The 11,049-nt window shown below is 35.1% G+C and overlaps 1 protein-coding gene across 1 annotated transcript in view; it reads right to left on the reverse strand.

The window, feature by feature from the left end:
• Positions 1–555: 555 nt before the first annotated feature.
• The window catches only part of LOC110022217 (probable potassium transporter 11), a 13,740-nt gene continuing 3,246 nt past the window's right edge, over positions 556–11,049 (reverse strand). Inside the window, exons 4-10 of the mRNA XM_020721042.1 lie at positions 10,545–10,790; positions 10,367–10,417; positions 9,943–10,200; positions 9,759–9,811; positions 9,323–9,437; positions 8,989–9,243; positions 556–1,966 (exon numbers count right to left, since the gene is read on the reverse strand). Coding sequence (XP_020576701.1) covers positions 906–1,966; positions 8,989–9,243; positions 9,323–9,437; positions 9,759–9,811; positions 9,943–10,200; positions 10,367–10,417; positions 10,545–10,790 — 2,039 coding nt within the window. The 3' untranslated portion in view covers positions 556–905. The remainder of the gene's footprint in view (positions 1,967–8,988; positions 9,244–9,322; positions 9,438–9,758; positions 9,812–9,942; positions 10,201–10,366; positions 10,418–10,544; positions 10,791–11,049) is intronic.

An 11,049-nucleotide genomic window follows, 5' to 3' on the forward strand; every position in this document is an offset into this window, starting at 1 on the left:
TCATGCTACATTTCCATCCATCTAGGCTGAAATTTAATATTCTATCTACTTAGAAAAGTAAAATCTATTCAAACTTCCTATAATTATTTTATATATTTTTAAAGGCTGAGATCAAATGCTAATTTTAATCAATTATATGCAAACTTAGAATTTAAAAAAAGGAGAATTGTGTTTTTTTTTCATTATATAAAATATAAGGATAAGAACTCATATTAGTTTTAGTTTATAAGTATAATATTATTCTCTTGATTTGTTGAGAGAGAGAGAGAGAGAGAGAGAGAGAGAGAGAGTCCCTTGACTCTTTAAAAGCGGTCATTTTAATCCCAAATTATAAAATGTCAACTTAATCATAAACTTTTCTAATGTGAGCTAAATAACCTTCTTAAGAGATTATTTCAACTCGTATTAAATAAGTATGATGTTAAGTTGGCACTTTGAAAGCGAAACTAAAATGATCCCATGTAAATAGTTAGAAGAGTATTTTAACATTTTGCACTTTGAAAAATTTACATTCACAGCACACAATTCTTATGTATTTACATATCTGACAACTATATTACATATTTTTTTGGTGTAGGGCAGTAATTCTTGCCTGTTGAATCTTAGTGAAAGCAACCACATAATCTCAAGCATTTGATGCCATTCATGGCACGAAAGCATCGGAGTTAGGATCACAACTTCCCAACTAACCAAATATAATTGAAGATATATTTTTCAGTACCAAACTTCATAATTATTAATCTCACCAACCTTAACCATGCCTTCATAAACTCGGGTAACCAGCTTGGCTTTATTATCTACCAATCAACTTTCTTACATACAATACTGCAATACACTGCAGAACTGGCAAACTTCTCTTCTTTGATCGAAAAGAAGTAAAACATTCTGAACCTTATATACACAATTTATATATAGAATATCTGGCCAACATTCAATAAACTCTCATGTGGAAGATTCAACATCACACTATTCTCCCTGCAAATCCTCCTCAGAAAAGCATAAATATAATCAACAGAAATCTTCTTCACAGAACTCGAATCCCTTCGAGCTCTCACTATAGTGTTCCCCAGTATGTGAACCATTCCAGCATTCCTACACTCGTTCAAAAACTCATATTCTTCACTCCCTGCATGGCTTGGTTGAGCCGAACCGGCCGAACCGCTTCCCTGATATGGCCATTGTTTGCTCTGGGGAGCTCCGGATTGGGCAGCCATGATAGACTCTTGTGAAGAATTGCTTATAATCTCCACACTGGAGTTGAAGGTGCCATCCCTTTCAGCCGTTAGAAGATCAATTGTTCTGCCATTCCTGGCTGCATCAAAGGTCGCTTCTGAATCGGTGTAACCATCCATCATTGTCTCGAGACGAACAAAAGTAGAGATGGTATCAAATAAAATTTTCTCAAAGTTATCATCTTTCCTGTGAAGGTCTTTGTATCCATACCTCGCGACGCAACGAAACATGTGAAATTCCTTGGGACCAATTCGTTTAACGAGGAACCGTTCCTCCATTGGAACGATGTAGACAGGGAGGTACTTGACACAGACGAAGACGACAACAGAATGGATTGCTGGAAGGTTGGTGATCAAGTGGGAGAAGATATGGGGAACTCCGCTTGGTAGCTCGGTATATACAAAGCCGATGCCGGGGACACGAACCAGACCGAGGCTCGGGCCAAGACCGAGAATCCAAGCCAAGGAGACTTTGGAATGAAGCTCGAATTCGTAGCGCTTCACGGTGCCATAATGCCAAACATACATGATGAGGAGAAAGGCGGCGGCGATGACGAGGGGGACCCATCCACCCTGATTGACCTTGAAGAGGACTGCGGAGAAGTATGTGAGCTCCACCAGGAGGGAGAGAGCGGTGAAGAGGAAGATGAAGATGGGATGGCTACGCCATACCAATAGCATTACAGGGATCATCAGCAAAGTTGTGACCAGCATAACCAGAACGACAGCAGTTCCTGGTTGTGGAATGAATTTAGTGATTGGAACAAGTATGTGACATGATTGAAATTTGAAAGATTTTTTACATACATACCATTCAATTCCTATGTATTTATATACCTAACATTTAAACATTAATATTGACAAACATACTTAACTTAGTGAACTTTGGACCAAAAAACCGTATAGATTTCTTGTTAGAATGGCTGGGGATCTTTGACCATATATATTAGAGACAGAACAAAGCAAAAGTTAGGATTTTGAAAAATAATACTGCAGATTTCATAATGAGCTCATAAGAGGTTTTGTAATCATTCCAGTTTTTCATGGATAATGTTTAAACAGGATGAGTGGAACAAGAAGAAAGAAAAGGCTGTTTGGCAACTTCAGGGATTTAAATTAAGCAGGATTTAATAAATCCTATAACTTTGAATTTAGTAAATCCAAGGATGGTTAAATCCTAGAAATTGTTTGGCATAACATATGTTAAATTTAATTAAATTCTGTGAAATTATTTGGCAATATCTTTTGGCATTTAAGTATGTTAATTTAAAGAATTAAGTTAGTCCAAATAACATTTTATATTGTTTATTGATCATTGATCATTAGTGAAAAAATTATTAAGCTAATTAAACAATAAATTTTGTTTGAAACTTTTCATAAAAATAACATTAATTTAATTAAGTTAATTTCTATTTAGTCTATATCAGCTTTAACTAATTTAATTAAATTATAAGTAGCATAAGATAAAATATGAATTAATAATTAATTAATAGTTTATTAAGTTAATCCAAAAATAACTTATCTCTAATTATATTAAGCCAAAACAATATAAATTAGTTACTATTCATTAGTAAGGCTGATTTAAATTTTTTATTACAACAGTCTAATTTGATTTATTTAGTGCTAATAATTTTTATTAATTGAGTACTTTATTATTTTGATTTATTTCATAAGCCTGATTTATCTAACACTAATAATTTTACTTAAAATATTTAGCTAATTAATAAATTTCTCACCTCACCTTCTTTACTTAATAATTTTACTTAAGGCTGTTTGGTTTGCTGATCAAGGAATGCAGTGTAAAAATAATGTATTGTATTTAAAATATTTTGAAGTTATTTGGCTGAGTATAAAATAATTGCAGGACCTCACATTTTCTTATTTGGTTTAAAGAAAAATGAAATTAACATAAAATATGAGGCTGACAACAGTGAGCGGGCAATAGAGATCTCTACTAGGTGGCGAGCGGAGGGAAGAGGCTAAGCTGACAGTCGAGCGCGCGGTAATTGTTGATGGGCAGGTGGTGGTGGCCAAGCTGTTGTGAGTGGGGGCAATAATTGCAGGCAGGAGGAGGCGGTAACGTACGGCGGCGAGCAATGAGCAACACTTTTCACAAAAGTTGTATTTGAAATTCACCCAAATTCAATAAATTGCAAATAAATTGAAAATGAACTGGAGAATTACATTGTAATTTTACATTGCACTTGACATTCATTAGACTAAACATCTGGGTTTCTAAAACTTCTGCAAAAGGACTGCAGTGCAATACATATGCAACAAACCAAACAAGCCTTAACAAATTTCATTATCTCATCTCCAGCCTCATGAGAAGAAGGGAGAGCTTGTGATGTGAGATTACTGAAAAGGGATATCAATTTGAGGGTTTTAGATGATGTTTTGTTGGCAACCCTAATCTTTTTCTCCCTTCCAGCTTACATGAAACTCTCAAAGAAAAGGAAGCGAAGAAGTTGCGATAGGAAATTGCAGGTGAAGCATCAAATACTTCCCTCATCTTCTTCCCCCCTTTCTGCATTTTCTTTCACTAAATCCTCATTAGTTTGACTACGAGTAGGATTCAAATTTACAAGGATTTAGTAATCATGTAAATCCAGAATTAGGAAATCCATTAAATTCCCGGATTTAATAAATCCGGGAAGTGGTCCAAAATGAAGCCAAAATCAGATTTGAAGGGAGTTAGATTTATGTGCGCGAATTTTATCATTTGTCTGGATTTACCATAAATCTAGCATAAATCGTACTTAAAAGGTTCCTCCAAACAGCCCCAAACTCTCAGATTTAATAAATCTAGGATTAAAAAAAATAATAATGTAGTAAGGATGAGATTCAAAATCACTTAGAAATATAAGTTGTCTAAAGTGACTGCTTAGAAATATTTAAAGTTAACTCTAGCTTAAATTTTCCCATGAATATGTTGCCAAACAATCCAAAAACCCAGTTAACTCATGTTGTGTTAAAGGCTTTGTTTGTATAAGGGGTAAATTGATTATTTTTTTATTTTATTAGTGTGTCCTAATCTTCTCTATTTATAGAAGGGACCAGGTCTAATTTTAATTTGTAAAGTTGTAACCCTATCTCAACCGTCTTTTATTTCTCCCAATCTGTTGACAATGTAACAATCCCTCCCTATAGATGTAGGTTGTGCTTTTGTTTTTCATATAGTTTTGCACAACAATTGATATCAGAGCTAGATTAGTGTGATTCCAACGACATGCGACTACAATTTATCAATTGGTGGAGCCATGGATAATAACATGTAGTCAGATACTTCAATATCCACCGCAACAGTGAAAAAGATGTCGCTTCATCAATTGGTTACACATCCAATCAATATTGGTGTGACAAGATTTCACGACAAAGAGAATTGACATGTGATTATGCAAGGTGATGAATGCATTGTGTTTTTTAAAGATTAAGAAAATTATTGATAGGTATGAACCTTCTGAAGATATGTCATAAAGAAATTGGTTGGAGATGAACCAAAATGTTTATAGCTCGTTCCAAAAATTGCTTATCTCTGGAGATTAAATATGAGAAGATGATGGAGACTTCTATCGGAAACTTGTGGAGGATGCAAAAGAACAAATATCTCATGAGGAGCACGAAGAATCGTCCCCATATAAAGCATAGACTCTAGAAGTTTCAAATGAAAGATGGGGTTACTATTAATAAGCAATTGAATGATTTTACAAAGCTTTTGACAATTTTGTTAAATCTGTATCAGGAGGTTGGAGACAAAGACAATATACTTTTTATGTTGAATTCACTCTTGGATGAATACAAAAACATCAAGATGACACACATCATGGGAGGGACTAGAATAATGACAATGTGACTATGACGTTCTTGAACCATGAGTTTCGTTAAAGAGAAAAAGAGTGCACAAAAATGAAGTCGGTTGAGACACTTACACTCTAGCATGACAAATCTAAGAAGAATAAGAAGAATTAGGCAAGGAAGGGTGACATCGATGATACTTCTTAAAAGCTGAACAAATCTTATGGGCACAACCTTACGAAAAATCAATGTATTTTCTATTTAAAAACTTGTCATTGGAAGAAGGGTTTTCCAAAGTTGAGGAAGAGAAATGAAGTTTCCCCTGAGGCGAAAGACAACCTTATTATGGAGACATGTCACAAGACAGATTCAAATTTGTTGTTATCTGTAGTTTCTCATAATTTACATACAGAAAATTCATGTTGAATTTTGAACATATGTGTTCCCTATCATATTTGTATCTATCGAGAATAGTTTTGTCCATACAAAAAATTAGATAGCAGTATAAGCAATGATCAAACTTGTCATATTATTAGTGTTGCGAGCGTCTTTATATGACACTGTGAGGGAGTTGATCGATACTACATGTTCCATATATCAGAAAAAATTTGCTATTAGTTGGGGTCTTAATGGCCAAGGGCTACAATGTAGTTATTGATGTTGACTATTTGAGAATATATCATGGAGCATTAATTTTCATAAAAGAAATTCATCATCACAGCCTTTACTATCTTCAAGGTAGTATAATGACTAGATCTACTGCTATTACTGATGATTTTTCTAAGAACATTACATTATGGCATATGCGGCTAGCTTATGCCGAAAAGACTTCACTTCAGGATTTGCTAATGCAAGGATTGATCAAATGAGCGAGCATCAACAAACTCGATTTCTGTGAATATTGTTTTTTTGGTTAGAAGAGACATGCATTCTTTAGTGTTGTCATCCACAATACAAAGGATATTTTCGAATATACACACATAGATATTTGGGGCACGACAAAAATGACATTATTCGACGTGTGAAGATTGTTTATCTCTTTCACTGATGTTTATTCAATATATTTGAGTGTTTATCATGAAACACAAGAGTGGTGTGCTAGAGATTTTCAAAACTCAGAAAAAGTAGATTGGACTCAGACTGGTAAATAAATATGGTGTATCAAATCAAACAACGAGGGTGAATACACATAGGATGTGTTCTTACAGGAGTGTCAAAGAGCTAGGATAGAACACCACTTCATTGTTCAAAAGACATCGCAACAGAATGAGGTGACAGAGACGATGACACGAACTTTCGTAGAGAAAAATTTGTGCATGTTGTCCAATGTTGTGTTAAACATAATCTATTGGGCCGAGGTTATAGACCATGCTAGTCACTTATGTAGCTATTGGAAAGGAGACCCCAAAATACATGTGATTGGGGCATTCTACTAGAGATTATAAGCATATGAGGGTGTTAAACTTGTTATCACGCGCAGAATGATAAACTAGAACCATAAGCAAAGAATACGATCTTGATTAACTTCGGGGGTACTAAAGGACTTCAAATTTTATTGTCGATAACATGAATGTTACATTTGATGAGGTGACCTTTTTGAAACACCAAGACCCGAAGTAGATGGATAGTTCTATTGAGACAACAAATATGCAACAAAATTTGGACTTTGACAAAACTTCATTTGTTCCACAGAGTTTGTCCACTTTTACTCAAGTATCTAATCCAGTTGCAACCCATGATTTACCTATTGACAATACTCCGGAGGAGGTGGAAGAATTATTGACATGCTCAAAATTCTATTGCCAGGAGTTGGACAAAATTCCATAATACCCAAAATTATCTTGATTGATGGATCATATTGCATTTTCACTTTCAGTCATGGAGGCTGAAATTTCTCATCACCACAACAAAACTATATAGAGCTTAGATGGTGATTTGAGGTATAATAGACGAAGAGATGAAGTTTTTTCAAAAGAATGCTCTCTGGAGGTTTGTGAAGCTTCCTTCGAGAAGGAAAGCCATTGGGTGCAAATGGGTGCATACAAAGAAGAAAATATCTCATGGGGCTGATGTGCGATACAAGCAAGGTTAGTGACAAAATACTTTGTCACAGGAAGGGATTGACTATGATAAGGTGTTCTCCCTAGTGACCAAACATCTCTTGATCCGTATTCTCTTAGAATTTGAAGCACAACACAACCAAATTTTAGAGCAATTTGATTTGAAGATTGCCTTCCTACACATGGATTTGCAATATATATATATATATATATATATACATATATATATGTTGTAGTCACCCAGATATGGAGCCTCAAAAGACTTGGTTTTGAGGTCAGACAAGTTTCCATATGTTTGAAGCAGTCACCACGACAATGTTATAAGAAGTTTGATCAGTTTAAGATGAAACATGAGTTCATATGGAACATGAGTATATGATAAGCCAATATGATCATTGTGTATATTTTAAGAAATTGACATCCACTTGCTTCTACATGTTGATGACGTGTTAATTATATTTGCCAGTCAACCTAAAGTTGATAAAATGAAGAAATAACCATCCAAAAATTTTGAGATGGAGTTGGGAAAAGCTCACATAATTCTTGGTATGTAGATGCTTCGATACAAGACAACTGCAAATGTTTGGCTTTCTAAATGAGCATATGCTCGAAAGGTGCTGAAGAAGTTTGAGATTGATGACTCGAGCAAGTTAGTGAGCCTACCCATTACATCTCACTATAGGTTGAAATCAGATCAGTGTCCCAAAGATGATCAAGAGAGAGAGGATCTGTGATCAATTCCTTATGTTACTGCAATGAGCAATCTGATGTAAGTAATGGTTTTGTACTAGACCAAACACTGTACAAGCGATTTTTGATGAGAGTAGGTTCGTGCATGATCCAAGACAGAGTCATTGACGGACTGTAAAAAATATTCTGAGGTATTTGAATAGTACAATTGATGACAGTTTGTTATTTAAGAGGCGGCCATCTATTACTAATTTGTGTCTAGGATACATTGATTCAAACTATGTAGGTGATATGAATAGGAATAGGTCTACGAATGATTATTTATTCACAATAACATGAGGTCCAGTTATTTGGAGATCGATTCTTCAGTTTACTGTTGATTTGTCTACTATGGAGGCTAAGTACCTGACAATCCCGAGGGAGAAGAAGGAAACAATGTGGATATCATGCTTAAGGGATGACTTGAGAGTTGATTAGAAGTCTCTGACGATGTTTTGTGATAGTCAAAGTGCAATATTTTTTGTCAGAAATCCAGTCATCATGTCTGTATCAAGTACATTGATGTGAGTTGTCACTTTGTTCGTAACTTGATTGATTATGATAATGTTTTATTGAAGAAGATAAATACAAAAGAAAATCCATCGAACATGCTCTCAAAGGTACCACCAATCTAGAAGTCCACCTATTATAGGAGTTTGGTGAACATCCAAGCTCAGGAATAATTACTCATTCGAGTATTTTGAAAAATTATGTGATGTTTGATCCCTTTGGGAGGGAGAGTTTGTAGGTAACCATTTTGGTGCGGTTTTTTGGTGTTGGAGCTCATTTGGTCATCTTCCGGTTATCTGGAAGTGAGAGGAATGATGGATATTACGGGCTTTCTTTGTATAAGGGGTAAATTGGTCATTTTCCATTTTTTTATTAGTGTGCTCTAATCCTCTCTTATTTAAAGGAGGAGTTATGACTTGTTTTAGTATGTGGAGTTGTAACCACATTTCAGTCATGTTTTCTTTCTCCCCACCTATTGATAATGGAATAGCCCCTACCTGTGGATGTAGGCAGATTTGTGTCGAACCACATAAACCGCACTGTGTAATTATTTGTTCGTTGAGTGATTTATTTTCCGCTTTGTCTTGCACAAAAACACAAACATCAGAAAGTTACTTGAAGAAAACAAAAGAAAAAAGCATGGGTAAAACATGCTGGCTTACCATATGCATTACCAATCTGGCTTTGATTTTTGAATCCAGCAGTAACAGCTATGCACAGAACCAATAGAATCCAATTAATATCAGGAATGTATATTTGTCCAAGGAACTTCCTTGATGTATGAACAACCTTGACCCTCGGGAAACAGCCAAGAGCAAGCGCCTGCTTGATTATAGAAAATGTCGCTGAAATAGTAGCCTGGCTAGCAATAATAGCTGCTGCTGTTGCAACTATAAACATTGGCCAGTACATGCTTCCTGGAATTAAAAGAATCACCATTTGTTCACAGGAAAAGTCCAACTGTCTAAGAAATAAAGAAGGTAGCACAGCACTGACCAGGAATTGATCGATAGAATGCATCAAAAACATGATCTTGGTGTTGCATGATGTATGCCGCTTGCCCAGAATATGCTAAAAGGAGGCAGGGGAATACAACAAGCGTGAAGGCAATCTGCACGCATAAAGTATGGTTGATTTGTAGAGAAGTTTTGATTCGAAATCTTTGCATAAATTGATCTAAAAAGAGAAAAGTGTTAAAATGGTCCCCTGACTTTTTACAAGGTGTTATTTTAGTCCTAGGGTCTAAAAAAAGTATTTATTTAGTCCTAAAACTATTTTAAAAATGGCTAAAATTATCCTCCTTGGGGACTATTTCAAACCATATTAAAAGAGTATGTGAGCTAATATGATACTTTTATAAATTTTGAGACTAAAATAACCCTATGTAAATAGTCAAGGACTACTTTGACACTTTACTTGATCTATAATTTACCTGAATAGCAAGGACCGGAAAATGACACAGGTCCGCAAATAATGCTTCGGTTCCTGAAAGAGAATATTTATCATTTTCACATGTTAACATATGCAAATTAGAAAAAAAAATGAAAAAATTATATTTGGATTAAATGACATGCTCAAGTAAAGTGAAAGTACTTGGCTTACTGAAAGTGGCTAACCTGTGATGCTAAGCATTATCCCTCCTAGGGAAGTCCAGTTCCTTCGACCGCCTTTAAAATATCTGACTATGTAAACTGGATTAAAGGCTTTTAGAACGAAACTGTCATATTTCCATATGTTGACCACTCCTATGGCCCCTATTAGCAGAAACCAGAGCAAGACAATTGGAGCAAATAACCACCCAACTTTGTCTGTACCATAATGTTGCAGGCTAAACAAGCCGATTAATATGATCACCGCCACCAGTATAACCACATCTGCAATATTGTGATTGTTGAATTAAAAAATCATCAGTCAAGCATAAGCAATATGATCACCCCCACTGATGAAATTTATTACAGGTATAACTTTCAGAAATTTAAAGTATTTCATCAGATAAAAACAGTTGCTTCATGATTAATACAGATTAAATCCTAAGAATACCTTTGCTTATCTCTGGTCGATTCACCTTGATTCCACCAGATGCTGAGAGAACTGAAAAGAAAGCACGAAAGCCACAAGTGAAATGAGAATAAATAGAAATCTCAACAACAGAGCTTAACACAAAGAACAGGAATAATAGCAATTCTACACGGAAAAAACATCAAACATGAAAGCATACCCGAAATAGCTGGAGTAAGAATACCGTCACCGATAGTCATACAAGTCGCGAGAAGAACGAGAATAAGAATTACATTTTTTCTAAAATTACGAGCCTCTAACCATAGCTTAACTTTTGCTGCAAGAGAGTTCTCATCATATGTTTGACGGCTGTATGTTGTCAGTGCTTCATCAGTTCTATGCTGATTGGGAATTGTGTTGATTTTTGCATGCCTACAAAGGAGCGAGTATAAAGCAAAAGTGCCACCTACAAAATACAAAACACTAGAAAGTTTGTTAAGTATATATAAGTATATATACATATGTGGATGCATGTGTTTTAAATGGAGTAATGCTTGATTTGGTTTTGATTTAAAGGAAAAAAAACTATAAAAATATTTTATCCTTTTGGTAAAAATGGCACCACTGCCTATCAACCTCAACAAAAAAAGGAATTTTTAGCTGAAAAATGGGAACTAACTAGCTTTTTTTTTGGGGGGGGGGGGGGGGGATTTTATAGATTGGTG

This window comes from Phalaenopsis equestris, unplaced genomic scaffold (assembly GCF_001263595.1).
Source record: "Phalaenopsis equestris unplaced genomic scaffold, ASM126359v1 Scaffold000174, whole genome shotgun sequence".
NCBI classification, from domain to species: Eukaryota; Viridiplantae; Streptophyta; class Magnoliopsida; order Asparagales; family Orchidaceae; genus Phalaenopsis; species Phalaenopsis equestris.